At 37.2% G+C, this 23,059-nt stretch overlaps 2 protein-coding genes across 2 annotated transcripts in view; one reads left to right on the forward strand and one right to left on the reverse strand.

The window, feature by feature from the left end:
- The window catches only part of cog6 (component of oligomeric golgi complex 6), a 69,450-nt gene extending 67,834 nt beyond the window's left edge, over nucleotides 1-1,616 (reverse strand). Inside the window, exons 1-2 of the mRNA XM_055195925.2 lie at nucleotides 1,398-1,616; nucleotides 747-890 (exon numbers count right to left, since the gene is read on the reverse strand). Of these exons, the coding sequence (XP_055051900.1) occupies nucleotides 747-890; nucleotides 1,398-1,550 (297 nt within the window). The 5' untranslated portion in view covers nucleotides 1,551-1,616. The remainder of the gene's footprint in view (nucleotides 1-746; nucleotides 891-1,397) is intronic.
- A 4,524-nt stretch (nucleotides 1,617-6,140) lies between these two features.
- The window catches only part of LOC129437660 (LHFPL tetraspan subfamily member 6 protein), a 102,659-nt gene continuing 85,740 nt past the window's right edge, over nucleotides 6,141-23,059 (forward strand). Inside the window, exons 1-2 of the mRNA XM_055195927.2 lie at nucleotides 6,141-6,439; nucleotides 7,015-7,532. Coding sequence (XP_055051902.1) covers nucleotides 7,148-7,532 — 385 coding nt within the window. The 5' untranslated portion in view covers nucleotides 6,141-6,439; nucleotides 7,015-7,147. The remainder of the gene's footprint in view (nucleotides 6,440-7,014; nucleotides 7,533-23,059) is intronic.

A 23,059-nucleotide genomic window follows, 5' to 3' on the forward strand; every position in this document is an offset into this window, starting at 1 on the left:
ACGTGACCGCGCGGCGGCGAGATCAAAGCGTTTCGTAACTCTCTCTTTATATGACTCTGGATCAAACCAACATATGCTTATCAATTTGATTAAAATATCTGCTAGATCGACTGCAACCTGATTAATATACTGTAAAATAATTAAAACCTTATAATAAGTTCACCATTGTGTTTGTCAAAACTACTTTTTGACAGGGAATTGTGGTCAACTAACCAGATGATGTTCTCTGTGTCACTTTCATCGACTGCAAATTTTCTTAAACCTAGGGATGCACCGATATGGACATTTTGGCCGATACCGATAACCGATAACTCTTTATATTTGGGGGCCGATAACTGATATATATATAGATAGATATAGATAGATATAGATATATATATATATATATATATAGGCCGATAAATATTCATATTATTTTCATAATAAAAAAACTCCCAGACCGCGGAAATCTTGTCTTTGCGCTAGACTAGCATACTCTTCTTAAGCACGCAACACGTGTCATCTTCGTGCTATGTCACAGAAAGCACCAATCAAAACTTCACATGGCCAGCAAGGAGCAAGTGAAGTGGTTCAACAAACCAAAATAATCCATCATTTATCGGCTTTCATTTATCAGCCTAATTTTGCTATCAGACCGATAACCGATAGTATTAAAAATAAGCAGTTATCGGCCGATATATCGTGCATCCCTACTTAAACCCAAAGCACTTTTTCATATTATGCTTAAATTCCAACCTGCAATTTACCTCTTTCACTTCTTTAAATATCCGCACAAACTCTTCATTGATGGACAGGCTGCGTCTCTCAATGTCTCCACGCAGGTTCCTCCTGGTCCTCAGGCTGTTCTCAGTGAAAAACACTGAAAGAGATTTCAACGCTTCCAGCATCTCCTACAATTAAAAACGCATTAAATGAACTGCATTAGCTGTGTGTTAATTCATTTTTATCAGCATATAACAAATGAAGATCAAGTATCACGATCAAAATGTTTACATACTGTCTAATGTGAAAAAATTGTGTTAGATTTCAAAGCAGTGTATTAGTGCTACATACTGGGTCGACAACATTACTTTATACTACAGTGCATGCCCTGAAACTAACATTAAAACTCTTATCTTAGAGACATTACAGACAACCCATATTTACATTCATATACACATACATTACTAAGGCATATGCAAAACATCCTCCTATTTTAACTTGATTTCAGCTTAACTGTTTGTTTAAACCTAGGATTTAGCATGACTAGCTGTTTAAATGAAAATACAGCCCTTCTATAATACAATATATTCAATTTAAAAACGGCGTATGTTATTTATGTGAATAATTTTGTCTGTAAACTACAGGTGCACAGAAAGGCTAAGCGGCTAACTAAAGCAGAAAGGACTGAAATAGACCTTGTCATTATCCAGCCTGGTCTCCAAGATCTTGTTGAGTTTTCTGGAAAGTGGATTATTGGACTGAGAGGACACATTCCCGCTGCTGTTAGAGATGTGAAGGTTTGATGTGTCAGTTGACAGCTCTGCTTTAGTTTCTGCCATCGTTACCATCCACGTCAACCTCCAGGAAGCTGTTTTGAGTAACCAGCAAACACGTCCTCACTGCAACAAGAGTCGGAAACTATAGTTCCGCATCATTGCAATGCTCCAAAACTAACAGGATGCGGTATGTAATTTTTGCAAATATACATAATACAATTCTGAAAATGCATTCATGATTTATTCTGCAAATGTATTTATTATTTATGTATTAAAAGTTTTTACAAAAGATGACTTATGCATTAAATGATTGGATTTAGTTTGTTTAACGTCGGACAGATGGTTTTATACTTGGTAAAGCGCTTTGAGTGCTGCGGGAGAAAAGCGCTATATAAATGTAATGAATTAATATTTTTTATTATTATTATTATACTAATTAGATTAAATCTAAAAACTCAAATGTACATTATTATCCATTATAGATCATACATATCATTTAAAAAAAATGTGTACGCGCATGTGTTCAAATACGCTAGTATGTAAAGTATGTAAACATCATCTACGTAAATAAATGGTATGTCTGATAACTAGGGCTGTCACGATTATGAAATTTGGCTGATGATTAATTGTTTTTCATGAAATTATTTTCACACATTGTTGTGATTATAATTAAATATTTTGCCAGGTTTACTTGACAGTAAATATTAATACATAACACATATATAAAAGTAATTATTTATATATCTTTTACAAACTAAAAATTCTTTATAAGAAATAAACACAATAAAGTGTCTGATAAATAACTGAAAATAAAAATGCAGTCAAAATAAACTGACTATACCAGAACAGTAGCCAATCCTACTAAGGTCATGTTAGTACTGGATCATATGTCTGTAGTGGCTGCAATAAATCGATTCCTTACAGATTCTTAAGAATAGCATAATTGCTGTTTTGGAAATGTATTTTTTACCTGGCAGTTCTACTGTTTATCAATTTTGCGGTATTTCTTTAAATGCTGTTTAAATGGCTTTGCAATATATCGTGTTACACTGATAGTTAAGGAGCGCCATCTGATACACTCTCATTTATATAGGCGCCGCAGCTCCCCCTTGTGTTTTTTAGAAAGATGTGCAATCATTGCGGTGATCTGAAATCGTCGCGATGAGGTCAAATAATTGCAATGGGACGATTATTTAATTATTGTGACAGCCCTATGTTTGAATCCTCGTTGTTGATAAAGAACTTAAAGTATTATGCAAAATCCACTTTTACAAGGTGTTCGGACATAAATGTGTGTTGGTCGTGTATACACAACAACCCCACAATGAAAAAAATCCACCCTCTCCTTTATTAATCCCCATTGAATCAAAGCAGTTACATTAGACATGCTGTTTTGATTCTCTTGTAAATGAGGCATTACACAAACAAAGCCCCGCCCACACCCACTGACTGACTGGTTAATTTTACCCAAAGGTTTTTCTAAATGTGTTTGTTAGCACATTGTAGAGCACAATAGCAAACGGTCAGGGCCCTCAGAGAGGACCAGAACTTTGTTAAAATTAACATTTCAAAACTTTATAATTTTTAATAAATGTCTGCCCTTTACAATCACATTGCAGAACGATCTCCGCTTGACACTAAAGTACCGTGAGAGCGTTTTGAAAGCATACATGTCTAATCGCGTTATTCCTGCTCAGATGCCCGCTGATTGGTCACATTGGTCAACACACTCTGTGATTTTTAGCTATGAAATTACAGAGGAAGAGGCAATAGAAAACAATGGGAGTCATTTAAAATGACATCATATTGTTATCACTGGGGATCCTCGGATCACCAGTCTAGTCTATGGGAAAAAGAAAAACCAGTAGGAGGCGGAAATGCACCTGTTCTGCAACCGCAATTAAACTCCAAAAGACAACTATTTAGAAAAAAAAAACACTGATATTATTTAGTCATCCAAAATTACAGGAGCATGGACTTTGTTTTCGAGTAATTTGATAATGTAAGCTATTTAAAATCTAATAGACCACCGTGCAATTTTATACTGTTGACTGCTGTGCACTGAAGTGGCGGCCGATGACTTCTTTTTCAAAGGCGCATGATGCAAAGCTCGTCACAACATGTATCTATCATGTGTGTTTTGGTACCTGGACTGCAGTCTGCATGGGGTGTGTGTGGGGGGAGGATGTATGTTAGGGGTGGTTTGGGTAGATGTCCTAGGACGGTTCAAGAGTCACTTATAGAGCGGGAGCGTAAAGCACACTTCATACTGTATGTGGCAGATGTTCTGCATCAATGCTAATAATGCTTTAAATAACATTCAATTTGGTCGTCTGAACATAGCCGTACTTGTCTAATACACAAGTGTAAGACTACATTCAGACAGTACCAGAATACGATAATTTTGCTTTGTGAACGCAGCCTTAGTAATTTTTAATTTTGCTGACAAACATATTATAACATTGCAGATGTAAACCATTTCAAGGTACTTTGATAAATATTATAAATTGTGACATCAGCATGTACGTCAAACTGACCATGGTCTTGTTTAGTGCGTTTTGTTTTTGTCACTCTGGTACTTTTGCAGTTAAACAACTGCTGAGACAGTTGAACAAACACAATAAAAAACGGCGATGATCATTGAAGTGACACGTTGATAATTTTCTATCCCCCGGCAGCTGCTGTTGGTGAAATCACTTCAAACTGGTCTCTTGACCTTAACTTCACCTTGCCAGAAAGAAAAGGACAACATCTTACAGCCACTACACATATTGTACCATAAAGGACAAAACAATTGAATTTTTTTCCTCAGCGGGATTGGATGGAGAGAGGTGGGGCAAAGGGTTACAGCTCCCCTGGATGTGAGGGGCTTTCTAAATAATTCAAAACTGCAGTCACATCTTCAGCCTACAGCACTTTACACCAGCATCTCCTGAGCTTTACACATCCAGTGTATCTTTTGTGCCATCATCTCTATGCATTAAAGCACATGTTTACTAAATAGACTTGAATGTTATTGCATTAATTGAAAGCCTGCAACATATTACAACTTAGAAAAAAGTGGGAGCATTCAACGGAGATGCCCAGTGTTTGAATTTAGGGGGTCGGCGATGGCTCCTATTAGCATTGAGGGACGCCCTATAAAGCATGAAAATATAAATTAGGGGGTTCTCCTGGTTTTTATTTAAAATGAAAATACTACATGAATTTAAATTCCCGTGCTGCGCTGCCACAAAGCGATACTGTCCATTTTTGACCAAATTTCGCAATAAACTAATCCAAATTCTTGGGGTGCTGATACGCCTTCTTTGCCATGGATCATTTGAAAAAGAGACTATAGTCTCAATATGGCTTTCTCTGGTTAAATAAATAAATAATAAATAATGCAAGATATTTGTCTGAAATAAATGTAAACTTTCAAGTGCGCCTCACGCTGTTTTCTGGAGGAATTGACAGATTAGATTTAGGATTGGGTTAGGACTTTTAAAAAATTCTTAAACTATTATTTCACACTAATTTGAGGGTTAAAAAATGGTTAAGGTTTGAGTTAAGGTTAATTTGTGGTTTCTTTGATTAAAACGTTGATCCAGGATAACATCTTACTTTATGAAATCACAGTGACCCTATAATGACCCATCATTATAAGGTACCCCATAATTTTTGACATATTTCGAACACTGCAGATGATCGCAACTTTCTGCCGCTTTCGGGTGATGTCATCATTTGTCCGCCCAACAGAGATTGCCCATTCATGTCTAACTCTTTAGGCTATTGTTAAAGGGCACATTTCACAAGACTTTTTTAAGATGTCCAAAAAAAGTTTAAGCTCAAAATACCATATAATTTATTATAACATGTTAAAATTGGCACTTTGTAGGTGTGAGCAAAAATGTGTCGTTTTTGGGTGTCCTTTAAAATGCAAATAAGCTGATGGCAGTGCCGTGGTTGGATAGTGCAGAATAAGGGGTGGTATTATCCCCTTCTGACATCACAAGGGGAGGCAAATTTCAATGACACGACCTATTTTTTCATATGCTTGCAGAAATGGTTTACCAAACCTAAGTTAATGGGTTGATCTTTTTCACATTTTCTAGGTTGATAAAAGCACTGAGGACCAAATTATAGCACTTAAAACATGGAAAAAGTCTTTTCCATTTTTATGAAATGTTGGAAAATGGCAAGTTATAATTTAATTAGTGAGTTGAATTGATTGTTTAGCTGATTTATTTGTACTGTTGGTTTTACATGCATTTTAAATATATTTACTTATTTCTATTTTTATCTATTCGTTTATGTTTTTCTACACTAATTTCTATGTATGTGTTTCTGCCTTTATTTATTTAAATAAGTAATTTTAAGTCCATCATAGACACACATTGTCTTACTTTAGGCCTATATTATTCTTAAATCAATATCAATATATTATCGTTAATATGGATTTCCATTTAGCTATTGACTTTACGCGTGACAGTACGGGACACGTTTTCCATGATGTGTCTAAACAGAAACTGTCAAGCCAAAATGTTCAGTAGCCTAAAAAGTGTGACTCCGTGCATCCCCTGTGTCCTGCTCTCACCTGTCTCGATCCAAAGGCGTGAGTTATGCTTCGTTTTCATCAAGCACTTTATAAGATGCAGTTTATGGGCGGAGACTCGAATGAGTGAAAGCGCGCTGTGCTCTCACTCACAGTCTCCCACTGCACGCGCTCAGTCCAGGAAAGCGCATCGATTTCGTCTCGTTTTTAAAACACACCAGGATTATCTCACCGCTTTTCACGCACGAGTGACAGGGACCAATAACAGACTTCAAAAGACCTCGGCAAAGGAGAGGACAACTGAAGGAATTTAGGGCTTGTTTTCTGTTCGCGTGCGCTCACCGTTCAGCGGACAAACTTTATCATTTCTCGGTCTGGTGAAGCTAGAGCTGAGTTTGCATCGAGGCATCACCCACAACGTATCGTGGTAAGTTATTAATTATGCACGATGTTTAGTTTTATGGTATCATGCGTTACATGACTGTCCTGTAGCTAGTTTGCAGGGTGTTTTTCAGTGACTAAAATAGATGATCAGATTGCTTATGCTTTGCTTGTTGCATTTCTTTTATTTTCCAGTACCTTTTAGTAGGCTAGTATGCTGTGTGTGTAGGACATGTTAGACCCCCTTGCTGCTTTTGTGAAAGTCTAAAGTGATGTGCGCTTTTTTAGGATCCGTTCACACAGACGCGTTTTTGCATCAGCGCTGTCTCGCGCTTCGGACCCTGCGCTCATTTGTTTCATTACGCAACGGCCCATATAAACTTGTTTTACTTAGTTGACAAAACCATCTGTGTAATTTGCAATAGTATGTGTTAGAGTTTAGATCCTTTCTCAAAATCAAACTCATTTTTGGACTGATTTAATTGCACGTACACTTAAGTATACAACAAACACTAATAAATGCATAATTATAAATCAACATACATCTTAATATTATAAAACTAATATTTTAAAGGTTTATCAGTGTTGCTGATTCAGGTGAAAGTTCTGTTTCTTTGACAGGTGACGCAGAACCATGGTGAAGATTGTATGGAGATAGACATCCTGTATCCAATCAGGGAAAGGGAATTATTTTGTGACACCTTTGTTTGTCATCCACCTTTCTGGAAGTGATAATTATAAACATTTCTCCAGCATGGCATCAAGTCTTACGTGTACAGGGATGATCTGGGCTCTGGTGTCCCTGCTGAGTGCAGCTGCCTCGTGTGTGGGCTTCTTCATGCCTTACTGGCTGCTGGGATCACAGATGGATAAGCCGGTGTCTTTCGGTACTTTCCGGCGCTGCTCGTATCCCATCCGGGATGAGGAGAGGCAGGCCACGGTCATGCTGGAGCAGTGCGGGCGCTACGCGAGCTTCCAGGGCATCCCGAGCGTGGAGTGGCGGATCTGTACGGTCGTTACAGGGATTGGATGTGGGCTGCTGCTGCTTGTGGCTCTGACGGCGATCATGGGCTGCTGCATATCAGACCTCATCTCCAGAACCATTGGACGCGCAGCTGGAGGGATGCAGTTTGTTGGGGGTGAGTAATAGACTGTCAAGATGAAAGTATTAGATTTGTGTGCAAGTCTGGAGATGCTATAACCACACACACAAGTGCCAGTTGTCATTACCGCTGAACTTCTACGTTGCTTTTTTTTAAAATGCTTAATGCATATTTTCATTAGATTCTGGCAGGTCAACAAGTACTACCACACCTTTACCCTTTAAACAAAATGCATTAACTTTAAACGGTAATGAGGTTGTGTCACAGTAATGAGTGGTGGTGGGCACAATGTAAGTTAAAGAGGCCATATAACAGAGCATATAACTCCCATGCTGGACCGATCGCCAGCAACAGTGATGCTGATCGAATTGACCGATTGAGTCCTGGCTGGCTACAGTGGTGCCATGACCCGGATGGATGTGAGGTTCATGAGGCTCAGTATGATGGAGACCAGCTGCTGTTTAATGCACCTTCACAATCTTACGAGAGGCATTATGAACACACATAATGATAAAATGTATATTTTGTAATGCACTGTAAGTCGCTTTGGATAAAAGCGTCCGCCCAATGCATAACCATTAGCAAAGAGGTCATGAGTTCAAACCCCTTTTTACGTTTTCATTGTAGTCCAGTAAGCAGCAATTTCAGCCAGTGTAATTCAGGGTGCCTTTGCCTCAGTGTGAACACAAGGAAGGGAACCTGATTGAGTTAAGGCTGGAAGCTCGCGGCTGTAATTCCAAACTCAGCTTGTTTGGGCACCCACAAGGTGCCTTTTATTCGCTGATCTGATAGCCTTGCGGGCTTTCGACACACAACAGAGAAGACGAAACAAATACTTCAGGGGCATTTGAAAGAAATGAAGTTTATTTTCTCTTCCAGTGCAAGTCTAGGTCGAGTCTTGGATTTGTGGTGTAAGGATACTTTATCTTCATTAACTCAACCCATTTGTCTCCATCCTGCCGTGGAGACTCTAGCTCATCTTCATTAGCTCAGCGTGCTACAAACATACAAACTGTGAATCAGGTATTTTTAACAATGTGAAAGTTTGGCCTCATAACTGTTCTGACATCAGTTTTGCACTAAAGCCAAATGTGTCTGGGTAAATCCTACCTGATCTCAGATGTGTCATTATTTGTTTGGGTCAGACGGCTGAGGTGTCCACCTTCCCTTCTAAATGAGAGAGATGGAGAGAGACAGAGAAAGAGGAATGGCTTAAGTGAGAGAGACACAAGGAGGTTACAGGACTTCAGGACTGCTGAACGCATCACTTCCTGTTATGCTGCCCATAGCAGAGAGATTGGAGAAGACACTTAACGTTGTGTAGTTTGTGGCTGATGTAAACAAACGTTATGATCCTTATCAGCAGTTTTATGATTGCAATTAATAGCAAGGCGACGATTGGTCATTTGTTGTTATCCTGAACCTGACAAAGCACTTTTTGTTAGTGCTTACAATAATTAAGAACACCTAAGAAATGATTTTAAGTCTATTTGATTGCATTTTTGCACTAAGAATAATCAGACGTCGATGTTGTGGCTGATGACAGTCGTCATTTAAATACTACACCCCTATTCATGGTTTAGAGCTTTGCCTGTAGAGTTTACTAAAATGAGAAAAGTAACCCATCCAAGATTGAATCTTGCAAGTTCAAATTAACCATCTTTGTGTTTTTTGGCAGCTTGGGGGCAGAATTTAAAGAGCAACTATTGTCAGATTTACGATTTTACATTTTCTTTGGTGTGTAAGTGTGTATTAGTACATGTTAACGAGTGTGGGGCACAAAGTAACGCTTTTAGGCTTTGGCTCTATCATTCAAAAAATATTTAAGTTAGATTAATCATTTTTTACACAATCAACACGCACATCTCTGCTACAAATGAACACTTAAAGGAACAGTATGTAAGAAATGTATATCAATTAATCATAAAATGGCCCTGATATGTCACTAGACATTAAGAAATAATTTTCATTTCAAAAACTTATATCAATGACAACAGTGGTCCAGACAGGATTTTGTCATTTAAAAAGTGGAGTTGCAGCCCTCAACTGATGTTTATGTTGTCATTTTGTGTACTGGCCACCAGCTATATAATTGCAGTACCAGTTTTAGCCACAAGTTTTGTGATTGCAATACCACTTTTGGCCACAATCCTACATACTGTTCCTTTAAACGTTTGTTTGTGGGACCTACCGTTATCGTTCAATTACACCGAAAGTGACAGGAGTGCAAAACGTTACAACTTACCCCATAGGTGGGGTTCATTGTAACAAACAGAGGGTTTGTTGTAACACCTGCAAGAACATTTTGTTTAAACACAAATAATTTAATATAACTCTATCTATTCAGTATCTATATACTAAAGGTGAATATTGTTTGTATATCTGCCTATAGAGGATATGCATTGACTTCACTTTTCCATGTGACCAAGCCGGAACTTGCACTGTTGAGTGGGAAATGTTCAACAAAATGGCTGGTTTTCATAGCGGCTGCTGCAAAAATGGCAGTAAAACTGACTATTATCAGCTTAAATTGAATTTAGTTGGACTTCATAGCAGAAGTGGACAATACTTAGTTACATTAGTAACATTTTCCAAGCAGCTGTGCTTTATTAAGGTGTTTGTATTGGGAAAAAATTTACTTAGCATAGAATCATACTGTGTATTCTTTTATATTGCATATTAAAATTTATTTAATATCTAATTACATTTAAATTGTGTACTTTTACTTGAGTAAAAGTACGTTAATGTACTTAAATATTAAATGTAAAGCAAAAACTTGTATTTATGAAATGTTATTGAGTAAAAATGATGATAATATGCTTAGGAATTAATGTTTTCCAAAGAAAATCACGGATAAAATACAAATATTTGAAAAAATACTTTTAAGTGAAACCTGTGGTCGGTGGACGTTGGCATAAACGATCAATTTACTTCTCCTTTCGGTGTTTTTTGGCAGTCTGTGAAACGATAGCTCCGAATTCTTGTTAATCTGTTAGTACAGTCTATCGCACAACAGCTGTTTCCCATTTAGACGCTTTTTCCCCGTGTTTTTGCTAATTTCACACTGTACACAAATGCTGCCGCTCTGTCTTTTGCCACTCAGTGGGCGTAATCGCAGTCACTTTCCCCAAAGCTGACGTCACGTGCATACCCTCTATATGTCACAGTCCCATTCTGTCTGCACTCCTGTTTTCCTCAGTCGTCACTCTCTTTGGACTACATTTCCCATCATTCTTTACTCTCCCTTACCTGATTTGTGTTTGTAATCATACCAACTGACAATCATCACCCTCATCACTCCATTGTTTTATTTGCCTCGCTGTTCCTGTTTGTCTATGGCTACGTTTACACGTGGGCGGCTATTTTCACAAATGGACATTTCAACCTCTCCGGTTTCAAAAATAATATTGTGCACACAAGTCAGTTTTGAGAAAAGTGTTTATTTACATGTACCCGTGAATATATAGTTGTTGCAGTAGGTGTTCGATGATGTCAAAGTACCGCATAAGGGTGTCACGATTTCGATTTTAAATCGAAATCAATCGAAATTAAGTCACAACCTCAAACTTCGAATTAAAAAATGGGATCGTCGATGCTGCCAGCCTGCCACGCCCCCATGTCACGTCAGGTCGGCTTGCCAAGCGGGGGAAAATAAACCTCTTAGAGGAGCCTTTAAAAACATCGGTCCAGTGGAACGCGATTTATATTTTAAACACGAGGGATGTATTGCTACAACTCCTTGAAATGCATATCATAAACAGGATTACTACCTAGTAAGACAGTGAGAAGCGCAGCTGCTTATGACGCGCAGGATTTATTTCAGATGATAGTAGTCCAAGACGCGCGCATTAAGTCCATGTGCGTGCAAGAAGGAATCCTCTCTCTACAAGCTCTCTCGCGTAAAGTAAAGCCCACAAACCCCCATTCGAGGAAAATTTTGCATGTTAATGTGAAACTATAATAATAATAATAATAATAATAATAATAATAATAATAATGGCATATAATTTTTTGTCTTTCAAAAAAAATTCATTTAAATATTGAGAACTCTGGCCGGAGTTTTTAGAAACAATCGGTTTCAGAGGCGAGTTCTCCGTTTGCGTGTAAACGAGGGGCACAAACGAAGGTAAATATCTCAGTTTTTAAAAATAACCATGTACGTGTAAACAGAGCCTATGTCCGTTCTTGTTTGGGTAGCGTTTCTGTTGCCAATGTTAATGCCAATGTTAATGTTATCAAATGTGAATGTTATCAAATGTGAATACTTTGTTACCATCTTTGTTTATGTTAAAGTTTTATGTTCGTGGTTAATTCCTGTCGTCATCCTCTCTTTTGGATTTATACCCAGCAACACGTAACACTATAATAGATAGATATCCACACATTCACCCATCCATGATCCTTCATCTAACCATCCTTGTATTATGCATCAATGCATATTAATAGATCCCAATAGATTTCAATCACAGCTATCAGTTACTAGGAGTTGCTGACATGTTTCAAAATGGTTTAGGTAACAAGACAGTGATTAAAATAATATAAGGTTGGATTTGGTGACTTAACTCAGAAATCGAAAATGCACGTTTCATGCCTCCAAAACACTCTTTTGTTCAATATCTTAACCAAAACACATCAAAACTTTTCACAAATTCACAGGAGATCATCTTCTGACAGTAAGAGAAAAAGACCAAAAGCACAGATTGCTCTGTATAAATATGTAAAGTATAGCTGTGTTACTATTAACCGCACGTTAGTTTGGCTTTTGAACCGAAGCAAATAAATGGGTGCAGTTCAGGTGAAGCTAGGTAAAGTTCAGATCTATTTCGGTGTTAGAGAAAACAAGAAGTGATTTAGGGTCCAAAATTAACTTGGGTTTCATTTAGATGGTAATTAAAATAACACATTGTATACATATCTGTATTGGTACATATTAGGACCTTTTTAAAGGGTACTACCCCAGTGGCAGCTTTTGTACGTTTATTTTCAAAAGTGTACTTTAGAGAGAGCGAGCGGTCAGAATATCGATATGCAGGTTTCTCCAATATTGTGTGCATGTTAAGAGTTTTAGGAAGTTAATAGAGCGTGAGAGCAGTGCTTTAACTCTACACACTGAAATGGCTGCTAAAGCGTAACTTTAAATTGAAGTATGCGGGACAGAACAAAAGTGAAAAAAGAGAAAGAGACCACTGAAAAGCCCCAGACGGAGGTTAATAGAAAAAAATGCCAGGGACCCAACAAGAGAGAGAGGAGAGGGAGAGGAACATTACACTGATGTTAAATCACTGGACCGCGGCTGTCCCCGCCTATTGAGTCCCTTTCATTTCTATTGTGGTGTGTTAATGAGAGCTGTCTGGCCGCGAGGTCTGTGAGGAACGGGTCTTTGGCACAGGCGGCACCTCCCCGTGGTTCACATTGACTCATCTGCTGCCCATTTCACTGATAACGAGACAGATAAGCCCTTTATGTGTCACCAAGACATCTTTCATTAGAAACTCTTGTTCTGAAGCCTGTCTTTGTTCTTTCAAACGTGAATGATGTTTCGCTTTGTCTTGAAGCCCCTAGCAGAGTTATGAACGTAATCTCAACCTTTCATTAAAAATTAATCAAAGGATCCTTGGTGGTTAGAAAATGTGATGCTATTTATAAACGGAAAATGTACTCAAACATAAGATTCAAATGGGGAGGCGGGTCACTGTAAAATAATCAATTATCAATTTAAAATAATTGCGCGTCTCATAAAAGTTGTTAAAAAAGTTTATTAATTCTCTTCATGTGACAGTATATTGTCCAATTCTTGATAAAATATTTATATATATAAACAGATATAAATATACATTTTAAAAATGTAAATTAAATTTGTCATTTTAACACATGATTTATTTATTTAGATTTTTAAATGAATGTGTGATTGATTCCTAGTCCTTCTTCATAATGTCTTTGGATTATGAATGTACCAGCATGTGTCCTTTCGTACAAGGCAAAGGCAATCAGCCACAAATATTTGCATTGTTTGGGTGTGTTAATAAGTTTACATGTGTGTGCTGCTATAAATGTAGATTGATTTGTATTTCACTTAGAAGAAGTACCATGATTGCATCACCTTATCACAGAACAGGTTTGTCCTGCTGTGTTGTTAAGTCAAAAGTTAAAAGACTTTTCTATGACAGATGAATCGTTGGATCCTGATCTTTCATGTTCCTGTTTAAGGTTTAAAGATTTGTCTGGAGTATAAATGTAACATCACGTTTTGACATTCTCGGTCATCATGCTGAATAACATCAAGTGATTCATTGTTGAGTGCTTTCAAGATTGTACGTGATGAATTGCTCATTGTGTACGGTATGAATAATGCTGAATAACTTCTATTGAATAGCTGATTTGTTTGGTGTAATGGTTGATTCGTATAGTGTTTCACACCGGAAGAAAATGTTTTTGAATGTGATAGTTTTCCTTTTTAAGAAGTCTGTTTTGTTACGTGGAAATTTTAGCCAATGATTTTGGGTCTCAAAAAAAAAAAACAATTGATGATTTTTTTGTGTTTGCCTAAGGAGTCCCGAAAGATTTCTTTTCTCGAACTTCCACTAATAGAGTTTTGCCATTGAAATAGTACAAAAAACGTTGGCCTCTCTATTGCCATCTGTGTTTGAGACATGAAATTACTGGTTATTTGCTTTTTACGTTTGTCACAATTAAATTCAACTTGACAGCTCAACTTATAAATCATTATTATAAGCTAATTGTTGTGAATACAACGAATACAAAGTTTTGAACAATGATTGTTCACTTGTGATTGTGTACTTGATAAATAACATCATTTTGTTTATGTTTAACCAAAGAAGTTAGAGAATGGAGCTTTAATATCTGTAGATTTCTATATAATACTTTAGGATCCAATAACCTATCAAAGGGCACCTATTTCATTGCTAAAAAAAATGTTATTTTGTGTATTTGGTATAATACAACAACCCAGTCTCACGGCGGGTCGTGTTGTAGTGACAGAATTGTTTATTGGTTTGTTGGTGTTTGCTGACACGAATTACTGCTGTTTTTCGTGGCTCCGGAGACGAATGTCTTTTTCGTCCTTCCCAGCACGAATTTCTATCAATGGCTGTTCGTGTCTGTGCCACGACTTTCTTTATCGTGTCATTTTTTATATTTTGTTTTCTCATTGTTGTTTCCTATTTTTTGACCATTGTCGCTTAGGGTTTGGGTTAGAATCACTTTCTGCGACTTACTAACCCAAACCCCAACTCTAACCCCAACTCCAGGTGAGAATAGTTTTAAAAGTGGACGAAAAACATGTAGAAACCAATGCAAAAAATAACATCCTAACGCAAACCCCGGATCTAACCCTAACCCCAAGCGACAATGATTTAAAAATAGGAAACAACGATGAGAAAACAAAATATAAAATGACACGATAAAGAAAGTCGTGCCACAGACACGAACAGCCATTGATAGAAATTCGTGCTGGGAAGGACGAAAAAGAGAAAATTCGTGCGGAAATTCGTGTCATCAAACACGAATAAATTAATCAAAAATTTTCGTTACTATAACACGACTTCCCGTGAGACTGTGTTGAATACAAAGTGTTTGCGTGGTGTATGGTTAAAAAATGTTTATGGTTATTATTTTCCACATACCGTACATTTTTTGTAGCTCCAGATTTCACTCCCTTCCTAAAATGCATACATTTCAAAAGCTCTGTGTCCTTGATTGGCCAGCTAATCTCTACGTTGTGATTGGCCTGAATACCTCTGATGTCAGCCGGAAACGTGACGCTCCCTACTATGTTTGAAAGATTTGCTCACAATGCAATGCTAACAGGAGTTAATTTACAGGCTGTGAGTCCGAAGCGGGAGGAATTATGATAATGTCGGCCTTTACTACATCACCAATCCCAGGAAGTTAACTGTTGCCTATATATCGTTAACATGAACTAACACACACTTACACACCAAAGGAAAGTAAAATCGTGAATCGGACAATAAGTGCTCTTTAAGGCCATGTGAAACTTACCAAGAAGGGGATGCAACAAGACAATGACAAAAAACACAGTCGCTTCCCAGAAGAATTAATTTTTTTAGAGTAACCCAGTGATTTAAGTCCAGTTAAAATGCTTTGAATGACCTTAAAAGAGAGATTAACACCGGAAATCTCAAGAATCCAGTTGATCTGTGAAGAGGAATGGTGAAAAATTCCACATTGTCTGTAAAAACAGGAAGCGTCTGAAAACGAGTTAATTGCTGCCAAAAATAAGCCAAACGGTTATAAAATCAAAAGGTTTACATAGAAAAACCGTAAAGTCTCAAACATTAAAGTCTTAAACCCAAAAAGAAATAGTTTCTTAAAGTGAAGGCTCATCCACGCCTTCCAAAAATGCCTCATTCACAAACAGGGGCGTCATGCACCAATTTTTTTTAAGGGGGCACAGTGTCAACGAGTGATGACTAACTTTAATATTAAATGCTATTCAATCGGAATAATGACACATTTGCATCATATTTACATCTAAAACGGCATGTTTTATTTATTTAAGTCTTAATGGCTTGTTTAATTGTGTCATTAATGCATTTTGCACAACAACTACATTATCATATAAAATTAGTGTAATTTTAAATCCATAAAGTATATAAACAACGAAAATGACATAAGCTATAGCCACGTGATTGATTTTAATGTTCAATAATGATTTTAAAAAATATGTTTAGATAAAATTATTAGAGGAATGGATTTTTGCATTAAATTTTACCTCATATGTGAGCATGTGAGATTCCGCGCCCGCGTGAACTCTGGCGAACTTTGGCGTTGTGCCAAGAAGATGAATCTCTACTAATATAACGTTGAGACGGTCACATTTAAAACCATACATTTTCTACACAGAGGAGGTTAACTGCAGATTACCGTACTGGGGTTTGGAAATGTTGTGAGCGTTTCTAACACGTTTTAATTCCTCAGATAGCCAAATGCAGCTGCAAGCCAGCAACAGGAGAGAGCTCGTGAGCGCGCCCAGACGCTGATGACGTCTGCGACTGCGCTGACTGCAGCGCTAGCTGCCGCCAGAATAAAAGTAATGTAACATGATCAAATCACTATCAAAACGGCGAAAATCTCAGAAAAGTGACAAGGATGCAGCACAGAATGTATAATATTGTGCATATTAAACAGATTAAAAGTCAAATAACAGATGAATGGAGGTTTATTTGATTTTGAGGTTGGATGCAAAATCCATTGGCTCAAAAAAACCAAGGGGGCAGGTGCCCCCTCAGTTTGAATGGGCATGACGCCTCTGTTCACAAATATCCTCACATATCTACATCACATTTGCACAACACCGCCCAAATTTGTATGCAAAAGAAGGTGGTGTAACTTTTATTCTCACTGTAGTATTGTGTTTTGGTAAGGGCATAACATTTCCGTCACACGCTTAAGGTATTCGTCCAATCACAACGCACTGACTAGCTTGCCAATCAGAGCACACCACACTTTTCAGAATGATGAGCTTTGTAAAAATGTACGCGTTTCAGAAACGAAAACTGTGTTTTTGGAACCGCGGAAACACACACGCATTACACCAAGAACACAAAATAATGTTTTTTTTATTTTGACCCCCCTTTAATCTCAAATTAGGGGTGGGGCGATCCGATATTTTGTATCGATATTAGTCTGTTATAGGGGAAAATGGCCGGATCGAATATTGTTAAAGTCGGGGAATACAATCCGATCCGATACCAACACGGACCTTAACTGCCATGGCAAACTTTTTATCATACCTAAGTTATGGTTTACTTCACACATTTACTTTACACTTTTAAGGCTAACAAATGTGTTATTTGCAGCTTAATTGATTAAAAGGGCGATAGAGATGGTATTGGATCGGATTCGGGATCCGACAGATACTCAAGGTTGTGGTATCGACATCGGTATCAGACATGAAAAAGTGGTATCAAGCCCAGCCCTAGTTCAAATTATAGACCAGTGTTGCACAGAATTTATAGTAAATCTTGGCTCTTCCTGCAACTGTAATCCAACAGTGTTTGGTCACCCATAAGAATAGATATAAACAGAGAGAGAGAGAGAGAGAGAGAGAGAGAGAGAGAGAGAGAGAGAGAGAGAGAGAGAGAGAGGAATAACCCGAGCTTGTGGTTGAATGTTCAGCTTCAGCAGAGATTTGCTTCAGTCAACCAGGAAGTCTGGGCTGCTGAAGGAGAGACAGGAAGTGTTATTTCAGCACTGTGTGGCTTGTTAAGTCCTTGTTTTCAGCAACGTGGGGCCGAACACGTCGCACCACAGTACCACCATACACTCAGCACTCCACAAAAAATGAAGCAAGCTGACATAAGGGATTTGTTATTGCACAGCCAACCTTAAAATGAAAGAAGCAGCAGTGGAGAAAATTTGTTTCGTAGTTGATTTATGGACCGTGGTTTCACGTTTCTCTCTTATGGAAGTAAAGCGTTAGTGGAAATGAGAATATTTCAGGTTAAGCTAAATCATTAAAACAATTCCAAGCTCTTTCAGATGAAATGAATGGAAAGATTTACCTTTTAATAGTAAATATGTCAATGAAATCACAGCGGGCAGAACAATTCAGGACCAGTGGGAATCTAGGCAGTAAGCTATGAGTGGCTGTACACTATAGTGATTTTACCATAGTTTGCATGCCTAATTGCTTTTAATAATTGCAAATAATAATTTTTGGTCTCCTTTTGTGAAAATTCATGACATAAAATGAAACAAAACAAAAAAAAATTACTGTGTAACAGGCTGCCTAAAACAAAATCTGAGTTGGCCAATCACGACACAGAGCTTTTCAGATCGATGAGTTTTGTACAAAATCAATGCGTTTGAGGAAAGCAGGATATCTGTACGATATGTGGAAAATGTGTTTTTTAACCATAAACCATGCAAGCACATTGTATTATACCAACCAAATACACAAAATATCAACTTAAGCAATGAAAAAGGTGCACTTTTAGCAATAAATCCATTAAACTGAAACATTCAAGTGAAATGAACTTAAAATTATCAGTACATGTTGTAAGGAATAACCATAATCATTTGTGCCTGAATATTTTGATAATTTATGCTTATTTTTCAGAATAAGAACTGATAAGAACTTTAACTACTTAAATATTTGTATTTTTAAGCTCTTATATTATTGGTGTTGTTTTGTTGTAAATGATAATTTTGTGAAGTCACCGTTCAGGTGATCAGTGTTTTTTTAAACAGTAAATAAAAAAACAGTAAATACAATCTACCATACAACAATAAATACGATTTATTTAATATTTTTTGGACGGCAATGTTTCAGTATTTTAAAAAAATCTAACTAACTTCTAAAATAAAAATAATTAAGTGAGCTTTACCTAATTATTTACCAAATCTTTCATGCATTATTAAGTAAATTTTATTTGATTTTGGTAGATAAGTTGTACTTAAAAAGCAGTAAATTTTACTTAATAAAAGTCTTGTGCAAATTGTTAAGAGGATTTTTTACAAAAAAAATTTTCAGTGTAACTAATGTGTTAATGCACAACTGTATGACCGGTGTGCTATATTCCAAGTGTTTAAAAGCAATATGATATCTTTTATAAGGTATGCACCAAATTCTACAATTCTTATGAACTAAAAACCTTGTGTTAGGTTGGCCATAAACACCAATCAGTCACAATTGTCAGTGCCATATTCAGCCTGTTTATGTGTTCAGAAGCCTTGAAATAAAATGAGTCAATATACTGCTGTTTTTATAATTTTAAAGCGACACCATGTAGTTTTTCAACCTTCATAATACATTTCCAAGACCCTTGTGATGGTACATCGACTTTAAATAGGTTGAATGACATGTCTACCATAGCCTGACGGGGTCTGTATCGCTTTTACTCGTACTTTAAAACTTAGAGTTTCGGGTAGTAACCAGAGCACAAAAAAACCTACAAAATTTGACTGCTTCACGGCATACGTCACTTCCTCCACTTTCTCAACACAATTTTTTTTTACGTGAATTTTGCGACATTTCACAAGACTTGCTAAAGATGTCAAATAAATATTTGGTGTCTCAATAGTACACATGTAAAGTTGTAGCTCAAAATATTATATAGATAATTTATTATAGCATGTTAAAATTGCCACTTTGTAGGTGTGAGCAAAAATGGGTGTGTCCTTTAAAATGCAAATGAGCTGATCTCTGCACTAAATGGCAATGCCGTGGTTGGATAGTGCAGATTAAGGGGTGGTATTATCCCCTTCTGACATCACAAGGGAGCCAAATTTCAATGACCTGTTTTTTCACATGCTTGCAGAGAACGGTTTCCCTAAACTAAGTTACTGAGTTGATCTTTTTCACATTTTCTATGTTTATAAAAGCACTGGGGACACAGTTATAGCACTTAAACATGAAAAAGGCAGATTTTCATAATATGTCTCCTTTAAGAGGTTGACAGCCCCGGTCCCCATTACGCCGGTTTCACACCGCACGCATGAGCAGCGCATCCTCACGTACAGGAGCGGGACTGAAGCAGCACTGCTCAATTAAAATGACAGTGCATTGTTTATGGTTTAAATGCTTTTTATGGTTTTACCATAAAATCATGAATGTGATGCCAAGTGTGTTTTAAACGGTCATGATTTTGAGCAATTTAAAAGAAACAAGGAAATATTTTAAAGCACACTGTTGACTGCGCTGTCATTCACTCTTTGCCCAGCACTAAATGAACCCTCATCTATCTAAATAATCTTCAAAAAAACAGATGCATCTATAAATCTAAATCTTATGCTTATACTGTTAAAGACACGATCGGTGCATCATGCTGTCAATCACGTGAAATGTTTCATTTTATCGTACACTTCAGAGAAACAGATTTAATAATGTGTATAATTGTGTATATATCTGTCATTACACAGATCAAAACGGCGCGAAAACAACATGGATTAAACAAATCACAGTTATATAAATTACACTGACCGTCAAAAGGTGTATTAAAGAGGTTTTGCTCATAAATGCAAAATAAAGTAATGTGAACTTTTATATGATTTTTATACTGTTATTAAACTGCACAGTATGCGCTGCAAACGCAGTTGGTGTGAAAGCACAATGGCCACGCGCGGCAAACACTCTCCTCACACGCTTTTCATGCAACGCACACGCGCTGCTCACGTTTGCGGTGTGAAACCGCCGTTAGCTTTCATTGTATGGAAAACAAAAATTCTGCTAAACTTCTCCTTTTTGTGTTCAACTGAAAAAAATCTATCTAGTTACATGTCTGTTACTCTGTCCCTTTAATTTTACCTTGCCATACTTGAAAATGACAAACTGCAGAATGACATTAAGTAAATACAGTAGATTATGTAAACTGACAGACGCTAGCCCTGCTGAAAAAACCAGCATACCAGCAAGACCAGCATATGTTGTGTTTTGGTGCTGGTTTGCTAGTGAACACCAGCTAAACCAGCATCAAACCAGCATCAGCACCAGCATTAGCACCAGCTAAACCAGCACCAAACCAGCATTAGCACCAGCTAAACCAGCATTAGCACCAGCTAAACCAGCATTAGCACCAGCATCCCATGATGGTCATACCAGCATATGTTGTGTTTTGGTGCTGGTGTGCTGGTGACCACCAGCTAAGCCAGCATGGACCAGCATAATTCCCATGCTGGTCCGTGCTGGTTTGTTGCTGGTTTTTTCAGCAGGGAGGGTACACACAGCTCTGGTGAAATACAGTCCTGTCAGCAACCAGCCGGAGATCCCCACGGTTCAGTCATCTGTCACAGCACAGAGGGAGGAAGAGACTTTTCCCACAACAATACCTCTCTCTATTTACTCGCTCACCACAGCCCCCTCATCCAAACAGCAGCGGGAGATAACAGCCCCTTAAACAACCCAGTGTTGGACTGAAAGTTTTTTAGTGCCATACATTTCTAGCTAAAGAAAATTGTTCATGTAACCACAATATATGAATCTAAAAGGCATTTTCTTTATCATCATCTTCACTGTTTGAATTCTGCGCTTTCTTGAGGTGTAATAACAGCATTTATCTGACACTTTAGATCATTAAGTCACGGGCATTTAGGCCTCAGTTGATTATTTATAATGTTCAGTAGTCCCAAGGACAATTATGGTAGATATCAAATAGTATATTTTTATGTGTTAATACAGTCCTGAGCAATGAAAATTATACATGAGATCTCTTTAAGAACTAGACAGCTATTAAATTAGATGGAGTTAAGACAAATTATTTAAATCTTCTCCCAAATTAAACTTTTTAACAAAATGGATAATCTCATAACTCTTCTAGATTATCAAAAGTTATCTCAACAATATGTCAAACTGCTCATGTTAGCTCGGATGCAAACATCAGATAAAAGCCAATGATGGACTCAAATATTTCTCATTAAATTCTTCCAAAAAGCAAATGATTTGATAACCATATAAGAACTGTTTTCTAACTATGTGATAACATTTTCCTCACTGTCTGTTTTCCGTCTAAATAATTTATGAGAGACATCTGAGACAAAGACTTATGAGACGTAACCAAAGACTGTAAACTGTTATGACTGAGTAATAAGAGTGAGCAATAAAATGTAAAAATCGAGAAAAGCCATTTTGGCAGCAAATCCTATGAAGTTTGGCCAAAGCCCAGCGATATGTTGAGGAATAAACTCTGCTTGTGTTGAGTAGTGAGAGATTTGTCAAGGACATTTATTACAACACACATCTCTTTACGCATAGACTAAATGCTTACAAATCACTAGAAAGCAAGGGAGCTGTGAATGTATATGATGTTTATTGTCCTGAGCTTGTTCCTATATTAGATCAGGAGACATTATAACGTCAAATATGTTTTATTATTTAAAAACTGTATCGGGTGGTTTTTCTAAAATGTAAATACACAAAACTCTAGAATGATGTGGCTAGATATAGTGTATAATTAGTTGTGTTTGCCATTTCACATTAAGAATTTGAACAAAGCCCTGACTTTAAAGGCGGGGTGCTTGATTTTTAAAAAACGCTTCGGAAAAGAGAGTCGGGCCGACTACCAAAACAAAGTTGTAGCCAATCAGCAGTAAGGGACGTGTCTACTAACCAACATCATTGCCTGGGTTGCGTATATGTGGGGCGGGTCTATCAAAAGAAGGCCCAGATTCTATTGGGGTAGGGGCGTGTTTGTTTAGGTGATTTTAAATGTCAACATTGGCTTTCAGAGATCATGCACCCTGCCTTTAAGCATTTAACTAAATCTCTGACTTACAAACTTATCTTGGAAAGTTGGAGTACGGTGTGTGACATTGATGAAAAGAGGGGAGACTATACTATACTATACTAATACAAACATATACTATAACTAGTCTCTTTCTCAAGCAAAAAATCTGACATGGAAAAGACTTTAGCAAAAGTTTAAATTTGCCCTCAGTTTTATCTCACTGATGTCTAAGAGAAACAATTGAGATCTCATTTTGGATCTTAGCAGGCAAAGTATAAGACAAACTGACTCAAATGAAGGTGTAATAGCTTTTTATAGCCCTTTTCACACAGACATTATGGAAAATGCACAGAAAATGCA

The sequence above is a fragment of the Misgurnus anguillicaudatus genome, chromosome 24 (genome assembly GCF_027580225.2).
Source record: "Misgurnus anguillicaudatus chromosome 24, ASM2758022v2, whole genome shotgun sequence".
Classification (NCBI taxonomy): Eukaryota; Metazoa; Chordata; class Actinopteri; order Cypriniformes; family Cobitidae; genus Misgurnus; species Misgurnus anguillicaudatus.